Source organism: Carassius carassius, chromosome 10 (assembly GCF_963082965.1).
Source record: "Carassius carassius chromosome 10, fCarCar2.1, whole genome shotgun sequence".
In the NCBI taxonomy this organism is placed as follows: Eukaryota; Metazoa; Chordata; class Actinopteri; order Cypriniformes; family Cyprinidae; genus Carassius; species Carassius carassius.
The window spans coordinates 13,215,600-13,233,740 of NC_081764.1; the positions used below are offsets into that span (position 1 = coordinate 13,215,600).

General features: G+C 34.3%; 1 protein-coding gene across 2 annotated transcripts; it reads right to left on the reverse strand.

The window, feature by feature from the left end:
- Nucleotides 1-1,752: 1,752 nt before the first annotated feature.
- On the reverse strand, nt 1,753-17,812 carry LOC132151297 (AP-1 complex subunit mu-1-like). Of its 2 annotated transcripts, none has more exons than XM_059559400.1 (12): nt 17,571-17,812; nt 14,884-15,040; nt 14,663-14,730; nt 14,393-14,523; nt 13,060-13,207; nt 11,319-11,445; nt 5,124-5,266; nt 3,854-3,925; nt 3,415-3,573; nt 2,643-2,768; nt 2,453-2,528; nt 1,753-1,908 (listed from the first exon to the last, which is right to left on the reverse strand). In XM_059559400.1, the coding sequence occupies exons 2-12, from the start codon at nt 15,017-15,019 to the stop codon at nt 1,886-1,888; spliced, it is 1,209 nt and encodes a 402-aa protein (XP_059415383.1). In that variant the 5' UTR covers nt 15,020-15,040; nt 17,571-17,812; the 3' UTR covers nt 1,753-1,885. The 2 variants fall into 2 exon arrangements, with proteins under 2 accessions (XP_059415383.1, XP_059415382.1); XM_059559399.1 differs by having other exon boundaries at nt 17,566-17,810.
- Nucleotides 17,813-18,141: the final 329 nt, after the last annotated feature.

The following is an 18,141-nucleotide window of genomic DNA, read 5'->3' on the forward strand; positions in this document are numbered from 1 at the left end:
CAGCTGCTCAGTCTCCACGTAAACAATAGCTGACTCTGTGACCCATTGTCACCCATCTACTGGATTGTCATGTGTTGAGACTGATAAGAATGAAGGCAAACAAATGTAGTGATGCATATAACACCCATATTCGTGGATGATTGGAAAAGAAAATATTTTATCCATTGTACTCATAGTCATTCCCCTGCATAAAATTTCAATAAGCCTTTCAATAGAGCAGAGAAAACAATCACAAAAACGCTTGCCAAAACAAAAATCCATTTATTTTCTCACAATGACCTTTACTATAATATTGAGCAAAAAAGTTGTCAATAAGAAAAGATCAAAAATACATATTTCTTATTCAGTGTGAAATAAATATCAGATGTTGTCATGCCATTGACCTTTGGTAAATAAATGAGGGAGGAAGCCATTTTGACATGACAAATAATATATTCTGCTGCCTCTGCAGAGGTGGCAGACAGTATTCCACCCACCCACCCACACACACACAAACACACAGACACACACACTCACACACACACAGCCAGCCATCACACTGATAAAACATGTGGTGCAATGCAATGGAGGATCTTCCCAGCGTGAACACTTATAATTACACACAAAAAATGATGTGTTATCAGATGTGTTGACTGCTGTACTGATGTTGATTAAAGAAACAAACGCAATCATAATTAATAGAGCAACAATTTTGCTGATCGGTTCATGGTTAAGTCATTAAACATTTCCACTTTCCACTGTACTTTTAAAAGTGTGTAGGCATTCGTGGTATTTTGAGTGAGCACAAACCAAACCAAAGACAAAGATACGGGCTGCTCTGGTGAAAATATAGTGTTACAGTGGTGTCCTAATAGTACACTGCCTTATTAATCATTGATTTTGAGCACAAGGTATTCATTTCATTGGGCCTGTGCTTATGTTTACAGCTCTACAGACATACAGTAAGATCATATCACGCTGAGAGATAGTCCCGCCACCTACAGCAGAAATTAAAATAAGCAGCTTAAGTTCTCATCTGACAAGTTAAAGGGATCATTCAAAGAAAAATGAAAATTCTGTAAAAATAAAATAAAATAAAAATTATAACACCCTTATGTCATTCCAAATCAGCTGAGTTATTTTAGTATCATTGACGACATTTATATGTGCACCAATAATGTAATTATTTCCAATAATCAGAGTTAGATGTTTACATGCCTGTTTGCTAGACATATTTTACTGCAGTTCTGGTTGCTACGATTATGAGCTTAAATCGCACCAATTTGATCAACGTATTGTGTTTACATCAGGTAAAATTTAATTACAATATTATTTAAATCTCTTTAAGACAGTAGACATAAATGTAGTCATTGGTATACTATTATTTTTTTGTTGATATTTTGAATTAATTTAATTCATTGATTCATTAGTCATTTGGTATCACTTTACAATAAGGTTAATTAGTTAACTACTTTAGTTACCATGAACTAAGAATAACCAATACTTTAACGGCATTTATTAATTCTAGTTAATGTTAAATCCAACATTTACTATATGCAGTATTAAATTCAAAAGTTGTGCTTGTTAACATCAGTTGTTGCACTGTGAACTAATATGAACTAACAGTGAGCAACTGTATTTTCATAAACCAACATTAAGAAAGATTAATAAATACTGTAAAAAATTTATTGTTCATTGTTTGTTCGTGTTAGTTAATACATTAACTAACATTAACAAATGGAACCTTATTGTAAAGGTTATTGTAGCTGCGATCTGACTCCCTTGTTTAATTTGTAAAACCTGACAAAAGCAATAGTAGTCCAACAGCTGTGTGAAAAGCAGTAGCTGTCTCACAGATGAAAAAAGGACAGACAGAACACACAACATACACAGGTGTTGTCATCTCTCAGTTGGTCCTCAGTTGATAATCTGTCAAAAACATTCAAGTAAAGTCAGAAAGTATAACTAATACGTCATATATATATATATATATATATATATATATATATATATATATATATATATAGTACAGACCAAAAGTTTGGACAAACCTCATTCAAAGAGTTTTCTTTATTTTCATGACTATGAAAATTGTAGAGTCACACTGAGTCACACTATATACACACACATACACACACACACAAGTGCATGGAAGTTTATCTGAAGGCATTTCAATTTGTTTTTAGTATGTGGTTGTTTAGATATATCTGAAGAATTCCATTGAGGTTTAAGATCTGATGTCTGCTTTGCATTTCTTATAAATAAATGAACTAGCCTGAAGGATTAGAGTGTCTCTCTCTCCTCTGGTGTTACAGATGGAAAACTGATAGTCTACACTATTTCAAACTGTGTGTGTGTGTGTGTGTGTACCAGACAGAGTAAGATTCGCTGAACTTTTAATGCAGGGTGAAGGTAAACTTTATATCAGAATGATATCCGAGTAAGCATGGGAGAATTTCTGAATATGCCTCACCTCCACTCTGAGTAATATAACGCACCCATGGTAATGCCTGATATCCGCTCTTCTCGATAATCTTCAAGTATCGCACCTGTGTTTGTTACCACACAAACAAAATCGATTACAAAAATCAATCGCACTATGACAATTATCAAATTTATTGTCTTTATTGACTATTTTGGGGTAAATATGCTTTTTGCCATACCTGAATGCCTGACACTGTGAAGTAAGGAATCTCAAACTTTACTGTGATTGGTCGCTTGGCCTCGAGTTCACCGCTTTCCACACTTGGCAGTCCAAAATGAGCTCGCATCATGAATTCTTTCCCGCCCTTCAACAAGTAGACGCATCATTAGTTTTTGACACATCTAACTGTTTAATTAACACTGCAACAATCATCACTTTAGTTAACAGTTCAGTTCTAAATAAGCCTTCAGAGTCATATTCCTAAGTGGGTGATACAAACTTTCCTGTCTCTACAAGGCTTGCAACAGCACAAAACGAAATGTCCGAAAATACATGTCTATATATATATATATATATATATATATATATATATATATATATATATATATACATACACACACATACACACTAATCTTTTTTTTTTTCACTATCTAGATGCTATAATAAGGCAGTACTTCCTGGCTTGTACTATTAAAAATTTAAAAACAAGATATACAACAAAAAACTATAAAAAAAAATGTATACATCAAAAATTCTAAATCATTTTAAAAACATAAAAATATATTAATAAAATAAAAATAAATTGAAATATATTCCAAAAATTGCAAGAAAAATATTTTTAAAAATAAATGTATAATTGCCAGTAATAGCAATATTTTTAGAAGGCTCTTAAAAGTGTGAAGTAAATTTGCATTTGTTGTCTCTGTGACTTCAGCAACAATTTGAGACATTCAACAATAACTTGAAGTTATTGGCAGTGATATGTGGCAGAAAACATGTACAGTACTTACAGGGAAGGACTTAATGTTCCATTCTACAGCACTCTTCTCAGGAACCCATTTAGCCTGGCCAGTGGTGGTCTTAAATTTAGGGGAGTCAGCGTCACTAGGAACAGGAACTAAAATGGACACATTGTTGGCCGTGGAGCGGCTCTTGAATTGACTGCGTGCCTGGAAAACAAAAGGAGGAACTATAGCACAACATCACATTCAAAGTAAAACTTCTAAAGCTACAATTTCAGAAACTAAAGTTTCGGTATGGCAAGGGCAAAAGGACAAAGCATGTTTATGTCAGAATCTGACAAGTCTCTTGGACACAGCTCAGGTAAACTTCAAGCCATTCCCCAGGACAGAAACCTGAAAGCTAATTACTGAAAGCAAGGAGTGTGCTGAAGGAAGCAAAGCAAGAATCGGTGGAGTGTGTAGATTGTGTATATGTGTGCAGCTCTACCTTAACCTTGATCTCTACTCGACTATGAGAGAACTTCTCTATTACGCTCTCAATCCATATTAGAGGCTTCACCTGTCAGAACAGAGGAGTGACAGAGAAAAAAATAGAACAGTAAGACTGTTGCCACTTATTGAGCTACTAACTTTTGTAAAATAAACGAAATACCTCTGATACTGATCTTCCAACAGCATAACATCATTTTAAAATGTTGCATCACTATATATAATCCATTATATACAACATCTACAGGATGTTTGAGTGTGTGTCTGTGTATTTTATATATATATATGTGTGTGTGTGTGTGTGTGTGTGTGTATATATATATATATATATATGTGTGTGTGTGTGTGTGTGTGTGTGTGTGTGTGTGTGTGTGTGTGTGTGTGTGTGTGTGTGTGTGTGTGAATTTATGTTAAGAAGTGACAGTAATTATATTTATAATGTTCTAAAATACATGCATTTCAATTATTTCATTCATCAGCTTGGGGTCAGTACATGTTAGAAGAAATTAATACTTTTGTTTATCAAGGATGTGTAATGTTACAAAAGATTTACATTTCAAATAAATGTTGTTCTTCTAAATTTTTTAATTCATCAGAAATTCAGCTTTGACACAAAAAAAAAATCACATATGACAAAATAGAAAACAAGTATTTTAAATCATAAAATAATAATGTAATAATATTTCACAATACTACCGATTTAATTGTATTTTTTAATCAAATAAATGCATCCCTCGTGATAGTCATATCTATCTTTTACATAAAAAAAGTTTCCATTTGAATGCAATTTTGTGTAAAAATGTCTTTAAACAATAAGCAAATTTATTGGTCAAAAAATATGTTTAAAAGATAATGTAACAACTTCCGATTAATTTCCTCACACTGGAAGTAGAAATACAATTTACATTCCTTTCACAGTATACATAGTATATAGAAATAATAAGAGCAGTACAGTATGCTAGTATTATATTCAAAGCATAACCATTGTTTTATGTTTTTGTCTTTTAATTTTAAATTCTTTGTGTTTTCTGCTTTGAAGTCTTGTTTTCTCATCATATTCCCGTTCTTTGATTCTTATATGTTTTTATTTAAATAAAGCTCTCTGAGACCCTATCATTACAACACTACAAAAAATAAATAAATATTTAACAACAAATCAATCAGTCATTAAACACATGAATTAATTACATGGACTTTGACGTTTTAAATGACTATGCATTATTAAGACTCATTGATTGGAGAGTTGTATACATGCAGCCAGCACTGACCGTGGTGTTGAGTCTGTAAGACATTAGTTCAGATTCTCCATCAGGCGGGATGAAAGAGATAGTCCGGTCATTCTCAAAGCGAGAGAGCCGCACACACTGATGAAATTTCACATCTTCCAGCTCCACAGACTTGCTCTTCTCCCCTGAGAGAAAGTGAAATGTAAGCCCAGAGAGAGCAGGCTGAATTCTAATAGAAGAAAAGTGGTCGCTGATGATTATAGTTTGTGTAAAGCTAGTTAATCAAGTGGAAAGCTGCACATACACATCACATATACACACAGAGAGGATTCTAAAGTATTTCCTGGAAATTGCAAACAATAGCACTTCTGTGTACCCAGGTAAGCGTGGAGGTAGCTTATTTGTTTGACCTCAGCAAAGGGAAAGGCAGTGACTACAGAAGAGCTATTTAATGACTCAGGGCCTCTGAGCCCCAAACCTACTAACACCACAGAGCTGTGGGATTTCAACAGCACACACACAGCAGTAATGTGTGCGTGCATGATCCTCCCTTTATATTTATGAATATATTCTGCTCTATCCAGGAGTGACATTTACAGTGGAACATGAAAGAGCTCTCAGAGGTTTGAACTGGAACACAGAGGTCAGATCAGAAGCTCTGTGTGTCTGTGTCCTCTGCCTCAGATGAGACCTGCTGGGAGCCGCTGCAGCACCTACTGATGACATCAGCCGCAGGGACTAAAGGTCAGAAAGGGGTTAGGATGCTGTCTTATTGCTCTCTGATTGGCTCCCCAGGGTCCACAGGCAGAGGCTTCAGGGAAAGTGATTGGTGTTCAGAAGCAGAGCTACAATTTTAGGTACACAAAGTTTGACTCGACTGTAAAAGCACTCTAAAGATAGCAAGCTTGACCTACAATTTATACACTAAAAAAATGCTATATAATGTTCTGTATAAAATTAATGTAATTATATATATACTCCAGCATTCCTGCGAGTCCTACAGAGGACAGGCAGTTTAGAGAAAAGATTTGTGTGTACATATATATGTGTGTGTGTGTGTGTGTGTGTGTGTGTGTGTGTGTAATAATATAAAAATATAATAATAATACATTTTTGAATTATTAATTAAATATTATTAAATATGAAATTATATTCTTGTTTTGAAAAAAAAAACTTTAAGATCAGTTCTGTTATTGTTTAAAAAAACTATTTATAATAGTTGTTGCTATATATACACATATATACAGGTGCTTCTAAAATGCCGTGAAAAGGTTCATTTATTTCAGTAATTCATCTCAAATTGTGAAACTCGTGTATTAAATAAATTCAGTGCACACAGACTGAAGTAGTTTAAGTCTTTGGTTCTTTTCATTGTGATGATTTAGGCTCACATTTAACAAAAACCAACCAATTCACTATCTCAACAAATTAGAATACTTCATAAGAGCAATAAAAAAAATCATTTTTAGTGAATTGTTGGCCTCATGCAAAGTATGTTCATTTACTGCACATGTACTCAATACTTGGTTGGGGCTCCTTTTGCTTTAAAGGTACAATTTGTAAGATATTTGCAGTAAAATATCCAAAAACCACTAGGCTAGTGTTATATATTTTGTCCAGCTGATTACTAACAATATCTCTAATGATTTCAACTACTTGTAAATCATGAGAAAATTCCCATTCTAAACAGTGACACGACCAAGAAGAGTTTGGGACAAGAGGAGAGAAAGAGCGAGGATCAATATCGGTGTTCCATTTTCTAGATAGAGAGAGCTTCACGACAAACTTCAGCTAGAAAGAGATGCCGATCTCGCTTGTGTTTTACTCGACAGTTGAGTTGTTTTGATTTGTATCTTTACAGAAAACGTATGCGATTATAACGATCAACATGATTAGTATTATGGGGCATACACGCCAAACGCGGGGCATCGCGTCTCTAGACTCGCGTGAGAACGCGTCTGATCCATAGTCAACACAACGTTTATAAAACTTTACCTCATCCATTAAAACCATGATTTATCTTTCCGTCTGATTGATAGCCATCAGCGGTTGGGTAGAAGACAGCAAATCCCATCATTCCATGCTCCTTCTTAGCATCATCAAACCACGCGATTGTTATTGTTTTGGTAGTGCGCCTTCTAGTGGTAGGTCCTACAACCTGTACCTTTAATAACTGCCTCAATTCGGCGTGGCATGGAGGCGATCGGTTTGTGGCACTGCTGAGGTGGTATGGAAGCCCAGGTTTCTTTGATGGTGACCTTCAGCTCATCTGCATTGTTTGGTCTCTTGTTTCTTGAAAACGAAATCAGCATCTTCAAAAAGCTGGTCAGCAGAAGGAAGCATGAAGTGCTCCAAAATTTCTTGGTAAATGGGTGCAGTGACTTACAATGACCAAAAAACACAATGGACCAACACCAGCAGATGATATTGCACCCCAAAACATCACTTAATACTGTGGAAACTTAACACTGGACTTCAAGAAAATTGGGCTATGAGCTTCTCCACCCTTCCTCCAGACCTTGGTTTCCAAATGAAATACAAAACTTGCTCTCATCTGAAAAGAGGACTTGGGACCACTGGGCAACAGTCCAGTTTTTCTTCTGCTTAGCCCAGGAAAGAGGAATATGACAACTGTATCCAAATTCCTTTACACATCTGTGTGTGGTGGCTCTTCATGCCTTGAGCCTCAGTCCATTCCTTGTGACGTTCACTCAAATTCTTGAATTGATTTTGCTTGACAATCCTCATAAGGCTGTGGTTCTCTCAGTTGATTGTAGGGCTGTAGCTATCGAATATTTTAGTAATCGAGTATTCTACCAAAAATTCCATCGATTAATCGAGTAATCGGATAAAATGTATTTTTGCTTAATTAAAGTGCAATATTAATTATGCAAGAGAAAATAAGACTCCTGGGTCTCTAAAAATGAACAACTAAGTTTCCTTTTTTAGAAAAAAAAATATTTGTATTTTTTAAATGCATTGAATGCAATGCATACATCAAAAATAAACATTTAATTATTACCCATTGTTTCTCTGTCTGTACTTGTACTGTGAACAATGACAATAAAGTTGACAGATGAATTAAGTGCATTTAAGTGCCATTCAGTTGTGGTTTTAAATAAAGCATTTTCTGAGATGCACATTAAACATTAAACACATAAAACATTAATTTAATTTATCTTTTAATTATTGAAAATTAAGCAATCTTTACTTTTTGGTTAACAAATGGGAAGAAAACATGGAAGAAATGTTGTGATTTAACCTTAAAAAAATAATGTTTGATTTTTTTTAGTAGTAGACTATGTACATTCTGCTAAACAATAGTAATACATATCAGGCAAATACTTGTTTTTAAACTAAACCAGACTTTTATTATGACGGGTTGACGTACCTTTACAGATCTGTGTATGTGATGTGACGCTAGTTTTACTCAAATCAAACGGTCAAATGCTCATGTGACTGTCAGAGCAGTTCTGGAGATGTTGTTCATGTGTTCACATCCTTATTTAGTGAGAAAGCAGACGCTGAAATCACCGCGAGCATCACGCACGCTTCCGTGTGTATTAATATCTAAATAGACTGTTCCGGCTTAATATTTACAGATATTAGTCCATATCGTGATTTGATGTAAGTGCAATGCGTTAAACTGTAAATTCCGTTTTCATAGGGCCCTTGTTGTGGTATGCCAGCTCTATCTTGAAATGGACACATGCCACGACGTTCTCTTTACGTTTGCCCGCGCCCTCAAATCAAAACACTGCTGACTCCTTGCAGTATGCGATTTCGGAAGGAGCGCTTTTGTCTCCTTCCACTTTGTGGATGACTTAAGTGCGGTGTCACATTGAAAAAATAATTGCGAAAGAACCTGACGTGAGATTTAAATTAAATTAAAAGGAATTTGCCTCGATCATTTTTTGTAATCGAGTTACTCAAGTTACTTGAGGAATAGTTTCAGCCCTAGTTGGTTGTGCATCTTTTTCTTCCACACTTTTTCCTTCCACTCAACTTTCTGTTAACATGCTTGGATACAGCACTCTGTGAACAGCCAGCTTCTTCGGCAATGAATGTTTGTGGCTTTCCCTCCTTGTGAAAGGTGTCAATGATTGTCTTCTGGACATCTGTCAGATCAGCAGTCTTCCCCATGATTGTGTAGCCTAGTGAACCCATCTGAGAGACCATTTTGAAGGCTCAGGAAACCTTTCCAGGTGTTTTGTGTTGATTAATTGATTGGCATGTCACCATATTCTAATTTAAGATAGTGAATTGGTGGGGTTTTGTTAAATGTGAGCCAAAATGATCACAATTAAAAGAACCAAAGACTTAAACTACTTCAGTCTGTGTGCATTGAAATTATTTAATACACGAGTTTCACAATTTGAGTTGAATTACTGAAATAAATGAACTTTTTCACGACATTCTAGTTTATTGAGAAGCACCTGTGTGTGTGTGTGTGTGTGTGTGTGTGTGTGTGTGTGTGTGTGTGTGTATATATATATATATATATATATATATATATATATATATATTAAATGAAAAAAATATAATTTTGACTTGGGAGCTAATTAAAATAAATTGAAGTTAAATTACTAAAGTTACAAACAAAAAATAAATACATTTAATTAAAATATTTATGAAAAAAAAGACCAAAGAACAAAATTGTTAAAACGTAACTAAAATCACTGAAACTGAAATTATTAAAGTAATTCAATAAAAAAATATCTATTATAATAGTATATAAAAAATTTAAAATTCATGCATCACAGGATTAAAATGAACAAATAAATAAATAAATAAAAATGTAAATGATCACTTTATAACGTTAAAATGTGTGTAATTATTACAGAATAATGGCATTATTACAGAAAATACTATTTCTGTTGTCCGATAATTAAATCTTAATAAAAACCATAATAACAAATAAATGTAAAAAACTTTTTCGAAAAGCATTTCCAATCTTGAGCCTGTGGAGGGCAATGTTTCACTTGTTTAATTCTCATTCCACTGCTGAGCTGAGAAGAGATATTTCTGCAACTGATGCAATAACAGAAAGGCACCTTCTACCTTCACTTGTGTTTATAATAGCTTGCACCATAACTCAGCTTTAAAGTGGGAAGTGGTACAGGAAACAACCAGGTCTCTTTCACTTCCCCGAAACCCTATCTGATAAAACAGTTTCCTGTAGAAATAAAATGAAAGGCTAGCTTGTAATATCCATGAAATGTTGGTGAGGTCAACAGCCTCTGTTGTAGAGTAAATCCGGAGCACTACTGTTTTAAAATGTAAGCTGCATCTATACTGCACATGTAGAATTCGTAACTAAGATCTGGGCTGCTGTGAAACTAACACCCGCTGGGTTAGTCCTGGGGTGAGGATTAACCAAGAAATCAGATAAATGGAATTCAAGTGCAAATGAGAGAGATGCTTACTATAAGATAGGTTAAGACAATTTATTCACTGCTTGACTAGCAGCCCTCGAAATTAAGTCACTTTCTGCACTACTTAAAAACCCCACAAGGTCATTTTAAAGTTGAAATTAGGCATTTTGGAAACCATTCGTTTCAATGAAAGGAAATGGAAAAAATAATGACTTGAGAACAGGTAAATATTAACCTTGCAATCTTCTTGTAAACAGATTTAATTGTGATATTGATACATTTTGTGGTTTACATGTAAAAGCATGTTTTTGTTTTGGAGTTGTTGGTCAAATTTCTGTTCATTTATTAAGGATCACATCCTGTCAAGCTTCTTATCATAAGCAACAGTATTTAATTAATCTGCTACTTTAAAAAATGTACATACTGTATGGGGACTAAGCCATTGCTTTTAATTTTAAAGACAGAAGATAACAATACCTAAAAGCAATTTTGAAAATGTATGAAAAGCTGTAAGATTTGCTACTATTTGTAAACATGTTAATGTTTTTAAGTTTATTTCTATCTTTTGATCTTCTTTCGGTCTTTATAATTATTATCTGTTATTTATTTTAATGTACCCTGGCTGTATTTGTAATTCTTTAAAACCAGTAAAAACTGTTTTTTTTTTCTGAATACTTCCTCCTTATGCCACTGATCAGATAAACAGCTCAATATATGGTTGCTAATGCCACAGAGTTGAGATACAACTTACAAATGTTAACTTACTGCATAGTTTCTCTGTATATTATAAATGTATATATAAAATTTTGTAAAAAAAAAAAAAAAAGATATTTCAGTTTTAAAGATGAATAGGTATACTCACGGCCTGTGATCTCGAAGAGGACTTTGTCATTGAGTCCGAGCCTTAACTCAGGCATACCTGACAGAACGACTTTGAGTTTGACGCTGCCCAGAATCTCACTACGCAGAACACTGCCTGTAGCACTGACCTATAACAAACAAGAAAAGAGAAGATAAATGCAAAGCACAATCAAAAGTGGAAAGTTGCAATATTGCATCATCACCATTACTGCCATCTACACTTTATAACGCTCTGTCAGTCAAGGTAGCAACCGTGTGATTTGTGCCATAATGTTCTTGGAAAGAGAGGGCTGAATATGCTGCGATAATATGAGAATATAATCTATTAGATTATAGTAAAATATTAAAAGCATACAAGCTGGACTCAAAAGAAAGGGAAGATCTAAATCTTAAAAAGTCCACATCGATTCAATACATCTGAGGGCTCTCGGATACAAGAGCCAGAGCAAGACAGCTGCACGGATGAATAGCAATGCAGAATTACAGAAGAAATGAGAAGTGATTTTGCTCTTAATCAGAAGAGTGGTGCTGCTCAGCGTTACTGTCTGCCAGTGTTTAGACCCCCCGAGCTTGAGGAGCTCTAATGAATCCATCAAAAGCCAGTCCATTCAGAGGGCTAAGAGTTTAGAAGCAGAAAATCTAGGCAACAAGACGGCAGCTGCTTCCTCCCTCTCTCAATCTAGGGAAGTCTGGAGACCTAAGCCTTGACCCTGGAGAACATGAAGGAGGTCGGCTAAGGTACAGTAGGATGATGGGAGTGATAGCGTGGGGGGTGGGCTGTTTGATGTCTGCACTGAATACATAAAAGCGATCCAGTATGTGGAAAGCTTCTTTTTTTTCCACAACAAAGAAAGTAATGTGCTCGTTATTATATTGCTACAATATAGGTTACTTTTACTTCTTCAAATAAGTAACGCATGTTATGCCATTGTTATTTATTGTAATTTATTTACTTCAAACTTATTTTTTATTTGCATTTACATAATCAAAAATACTGTAAAACCAGTAATATTGTGAAATAGTATAATACAATTCAAAAACAGAAACATTTAAAATATATGTTAAAATTATAATTTATTCCTGTGATGGCCTAGGTTCATATTCAGTATTCATTACTCCAGTCTTCAGTGTCACATGATCTATCAGAATATTTTTATTATTATTAATCTTAAAAAAAAATTGTGCTGCTTAATATTTTTGTGGAAACTGTGAAAAGAAATTTCTCGACTCTTTAATAAGTAGAATGTTCCAAAGAACTGAGATTATTTATTGTTAATCTAAACATCTTTGATAGAAATCTTTTGAAACAATGTACTGCCAATTTTGATCAATTTATTGTGTATTTTGTTTAATTTAATGCATAATCCATGCTGAATAAAATATAAATTTCTTTAAAAGCATATTGACCCCAAATGTTTAAACGTTAGTGTATAAATGCATTTCATGCACTGAAATTTGATAATGGGTCAAGAATAATTCATTGCACGGATGCATTATACAATAATTAAAATCAGTATAAGACACATCTATGCTAATTGTGATTTTATCAATGAGAATGTATTCCTGAATTAACATATTTTCTTGGTCCTAAAAACTCTAAAAAAACATTAAAAACCCCTAAGGTCATAAGGAAATCATAGGTTGATAAAAAATGATGCCGAAGCCCCAGTCCTAACCCAAATCTAAAAATCAGATTGGTTGATTGAGGAATGTGCCGCTACAATACATTTAAGTCAGCTCACCAATAGGTTGACAGATTCAATGACATCCATGAAGACTTCATTCTTCCTATATTTGATGCCTTCTGACCTCCAAGACACAGCATTGGTTACTGTAGCCGGGGGCCGTGGCGCTCCCACCTCCAGTTTATGCCCCTGTTGGGTGATGTACCTGGTGTGGAAGTGAAAGAAGGCCATCAGGATATGATAGTATAAATAATGACAATTAGCATGAAAAATATTATACATTATATGAGCCCATGTCAGCCATTATCAATATGATGAGCATCATTATTTGTCACTAGTCAGTCAAGCAAGTGACTTCAGTGAGTGTGTAAACAGACCTCTGGTGCTTGTCAGAACTCATGGGAAGAACATGGCTTCCCCTTGGGACAGACAGGCTGACAAACACCTTACCTTGTTTTTCCATTTTTGTATTGCCATCATTTTAATGTAATGTTCACCTTACCACACATCTCTCATCCATTACACAAGAAAAACACAAATTCAAATGGAAATAAATGTGAACACTAACATTACACACATAATAGAGTGAGTGTTCAATCATCCCTGATGAAGTAAATGTATGAGTAAATAATACATGAGTAAATGTATCAAAACAAAATCACTAAATGTTTAAATAAATAAGTTTCCTAATTCATTCCAAATTGCTTCTACAAGGTCTGAGAAGTGTAGATGTGTATATGTGCGCGCTTTAACCTCAAGTTTCTCCAGCTGACTGGGTATTATGTTGCTGTCAGTGCGAGCTAGCAATAATTAGCTATCTGCTAAGTGGTTGCTAGCAAAGCCAGCAAACCTGAAAGATGTTTATGAACTGACGTACATATGATTGTACAATTTTTTTTCCCCCTTTTTACTGCTTGCCTGACAAGAAATAGTTTATTGTGCTTTTGTTATATTCTTTAGTTAGAATGTCATACTTGTTTATGCCTTGTAAAAAGTACTTTCCATTTCTTTAAGGGTAAACATTTTTTATTAGTTAAATGAGCTGAATTAGTTAAATAACCATTTTATGTTTTAAATATGAAGTGTTGTCATCTGCTGAAAGGGATATATATGAATTTTCAAATTAATTTGTAAGACTTTTCAACAAATTTAACTTAAGAAAATGTTTCTTTCTGCTTAGTTACTACAGTATATTGGTTGATCTGATCCAATCAGCTCTATGAGTATTATAAAACACAAATAACTGCATTTTGTGAAACTGTGCCCTTTGCACAAAGCATATTCACTGACTTATGAATAGTGAATGGTGAGCCCTAATAGCACTGTTAGTGATGGATGAATAGTGTTCTCTGAGCAATGATGGCTGAATGGTAAGTCTGTCAAAACTTACTCTAGTAAGATCTTGCTGTCGGTGGTCTGAGGGAATCCAAAGTCCATGACTTCATCCATTAGCTCATATACGGTCACAAAATTGTCTCGAATACTCTCTTCTTCCAGTGACTTGAAATATTCAGTGAACACCTGCAAACAAATGGTTAATACAAGACTACTATATTACGGCACATTTTTAGGGTGTTGATGTTTACACAGGCAACAAGATTGTGCTGTGTAAGGTTTTATGGAAGGCGTTGGCATGTTGATAGACATAAAGCACACTTACCTCCACTAATTTGTACAGGAAGGAGTATACAAGAGCAGCATTGGTATTCTTTTTTGTTATTGCAACCACTGAGTAAAATCTCTTAAGTAGTAAATAAGCTATACATTTGCAGAGCGGTTACTGTACAACAATAGGACAAATATTCAAAAATAAAATGATATTTTAATATAGACAAATTAAGGTTATGCTTTAATATTTAAATATAAGAAGATATAGGATACAGTAGAGGTTGCTATGCTTTATCCAGAGGTAGTGGGTAGAGCCGTGAATAACCACTGGTGACACATCTGCATCTTCCTCTCTCTTCATCATTATGGGCATAAAGTTGTCAATCTCACTCATGTCCACATTGCCCATGTAGTTTCGACATATGAGCACCTTAGAGATGGAAAGTTGAAAGCACAAGGATGTCATAAAACAGAGTATCCCAATTCTGCTCCTTAAAGACAGTCATCACAGCATCACTAGTTTTGAGTGCAATTCCACATAAAGACACATATTTTTAACCTATATTAATACAACAAACATTTAAAAACTCTGGAAATCCTTGAAGTTCTCTCAGTAAATAGAAATAATCTTTTATTTTTCTTAGTGATGTTTTGGCACCGGCCATCCTGAAAAAGCAGTAAACACAATGATTTCTCCAGCCGAAAGGACACTTACGGCACAAGGTTTGTTTGCATTGACTCAAATTAGTCTGCGGATATGTTAACAGCTCAATCAATATGATCTATGAAACAATATCTACACCAATACTTCTACTGGCCAATCTAACATACAATCAAATGCTTCAAGTCATGGTAACGTTTTCACTGACAGATATATTCAAGGTGTATAGGTGAAACGTCATAAAAAAGGAAAGTCATATTGGAGTTCTCTAGGGCAAAGACAAGACTGCTTTCATCAGCCCTGCCAAAATCATTCTTTTCATGGAAACACTCCCATCCACCCACTACTTCTTTCAACATCTTACAAATGAGTTCAGAGCTTCTCTTTATTTATACACACACATCTCTTGATATATAATTCATTTTTGTATGTTTTTGAAAGTCAGTGGCATGCGGAAGTTTAAGAACCCCTTCCAGAATCTGTGAAAATGTGAATAATTTTCAAAAAATAAGAGAGATCGTACTAAATGCATGTTATTTTTTTTATTTAGTATTGTCCTGAGTAAGATATTTTACATAAAAGAGGTTTACATTTAGTCCCCAACACAACAAATTGCTGAAATTATTAAAATAACCCCATTCAAAAGTTTGGGAACCCTTGGTTCTTAATACTGTGTGCTGTTACCTTGATGATCCACAACTGTCTTTCTGTTTTGTGATGGTTGTGCATGAGTCCCTTGTTTGTTCTGAACAGTTAAACAGGAAACAAGATGCATTAAGAGTTGGAGGGTGAAAACTTTTGAACACGATGACAATGTCCACATTTTTCTTATTTTGTTGAAATATAATTTTCATCAGTATCAGTGAACGTTTGAACCTTTTTTAATAGTTGTGTTTGAGTGTCTCAATTGTCCTCAGTGTCAAAAGATGTATCTCAGAATCATACAGTCACTGCTGGAAAGGGTTCAAATATGCAAAGATGCAGGAAAACTGAAGAATCTGCAGAACCTTAAAGATCTTTCTGAAGAACAGTTCTCAGTTTAACTGTTCAGAACAAACAAGGGACTCGTGCACAACCATCACAAAACAGAAAGACAGTCGTGGATCATCAGGTAACAGCACACAGTATTAAGAACCAAGGGTTCCCAAACTTTTGAATGGGGTTATTTTAATAATTTCAGCAATGTTTTTGTGTTGTGGACTAAATGTAAACCGCTTTTATGTACAATATCTTACTCAGGATAGTACTAAATAAAAATTAACATGCGTTTAGTATGATCTCTCTTATTTTGTTAAAATTATTCACATTTTCACAGATTCTGCAAGAGTTTCCCAAACTTTCGCATGCCACTTGTATGCTCACAAAGGCTGCATTTATTTAATCAAAAATAAAATAACAGTAATACTGTGAAATATTATTACAATTTAGAATTACTTTTTTTAGAATTCGTTTTTTATTTTAATATATTAGCATGTAAATTATTCCCGTGACGGCAAAGCTGAATTTTCAGCAGCCATTACTCTGGTCTTCAGTGTCATGATCCTTCAGAATTTATTCCGGTATTATTTGGACCACAAGAAATAATTCTTCTTATTATATTTAATTTTGGTGCTTAATATTTTTGTGAAAACTGTGATAATCTAATAACACTATTATTCAAAAGTTTGTGGTAACAGAAAAATAAATTAATTAATACTTTTATTCAGATAGGATGCATTAAATTGACTTAAAAGTGGCTAAAAAGACATTCATAATGTTTCAAAAGATTTCTATTTCAAATGAACGTTCTTTTAAACTTTCTATCCATTAAAGAAAAAAAAAGATAAGTTTCCACAAAAAAAAATAAAAAAATAAAATAAAGCAGCTTATAAGAAATGAATGGAGAGTGAAATTTGAAGGATTGTGTGACACTGGAGAAATTCAGTTTTGCCATCACAGGAATAAATTACACATAAAATATATTAAAATATGAAATATTTCACAATCTCTTAGCACTACCATTTAAATATTGAAACATACAATATGTGAAGGGTTAATTTAGCATTTATATTGCAACTGACATCAGTGAAAGTGCTGTTAACTTTAAGAGTGATGTGAAGGGTGTATCCGTCTCGAGCCATATTTACATCATTAGTTGTTTTAGAAACCTTCAAGTGAGTAAATACATACAATTTACTTTGGCAAATGATTTTAACCCTCGATTATCTGTAGCTATAAAGGATTCAAATAAAGTGTCACTGTCCATCCAGAGAGTATAAACTACACCTTTCTCTGACAGGTGCACGCGCTCTTACCTTGCCTTTAAGGTCCAGGATGAAGATCGCGGACGCTGCCATCCTTACCAGAGCTGTTGTGTGACCAGAAGTGACTGACAGGAGTCGAAGTTTTGCGAATTTTGTTAAAGTTTGATCAAGTAAAATGAAGAGAGATCTTCCCCATCCCTTATACGCGTGTCTTCCGGGTTTGGTGGCGTCTAACCGGTTGTGCAGCTCGAGCTTGTTGCAGTGCTGTAAACCGAGAGACACGCGACGCTCAAAACTACAACGCTGCCGTTATAATAAGCCAAGCGATCATCTGTTTCGTCGCGTCGCTCTGTTGCAATGTAAAAACAGTGTAACTTATCTTCAAATACTTTCAGATGACGATCCTTTATTATATAGTAGATACAAATAAATAAATAAAAATACTAACAGGCATTCGTTTAAGATGCCATGAATGCATGTAACGTTTATTTTATGTTATATTTTATAAACAATAACAAAAATATGTAATAATATCAATAATAACATTTTAATATTTAATTCTAGGCCAAGTAATAAAATACACAAAGGCGGCGCCCAGTGGCCAATGAAAGAATAGCATTTTCAAAA

Bases quoted from the DNA above. Each gene is read 5' to 3' on its own strand.
- LOC132151297 (XM_059559399.1), bottom strand. From the start codon at position 17,607: ATGGCAGCGTCCGCGATCTTCATCCTGGACCTTAAAGGCAAG. The intron at 14,524-14,662 runs GTAAGTGTGCTT...ATTTGTTTGCAG, and splicing joins TCCTGTACAAATTAGTGGAG to GTGTTCACTGAATATTTCAA. The intron at 2,769-3,414 runs GTAAGTACTGTA...TACTTGTTGAAG, and splicing joins GGAACATTAAGTCCTTCCCT to GGCGGGAAAGAATTCATGAT.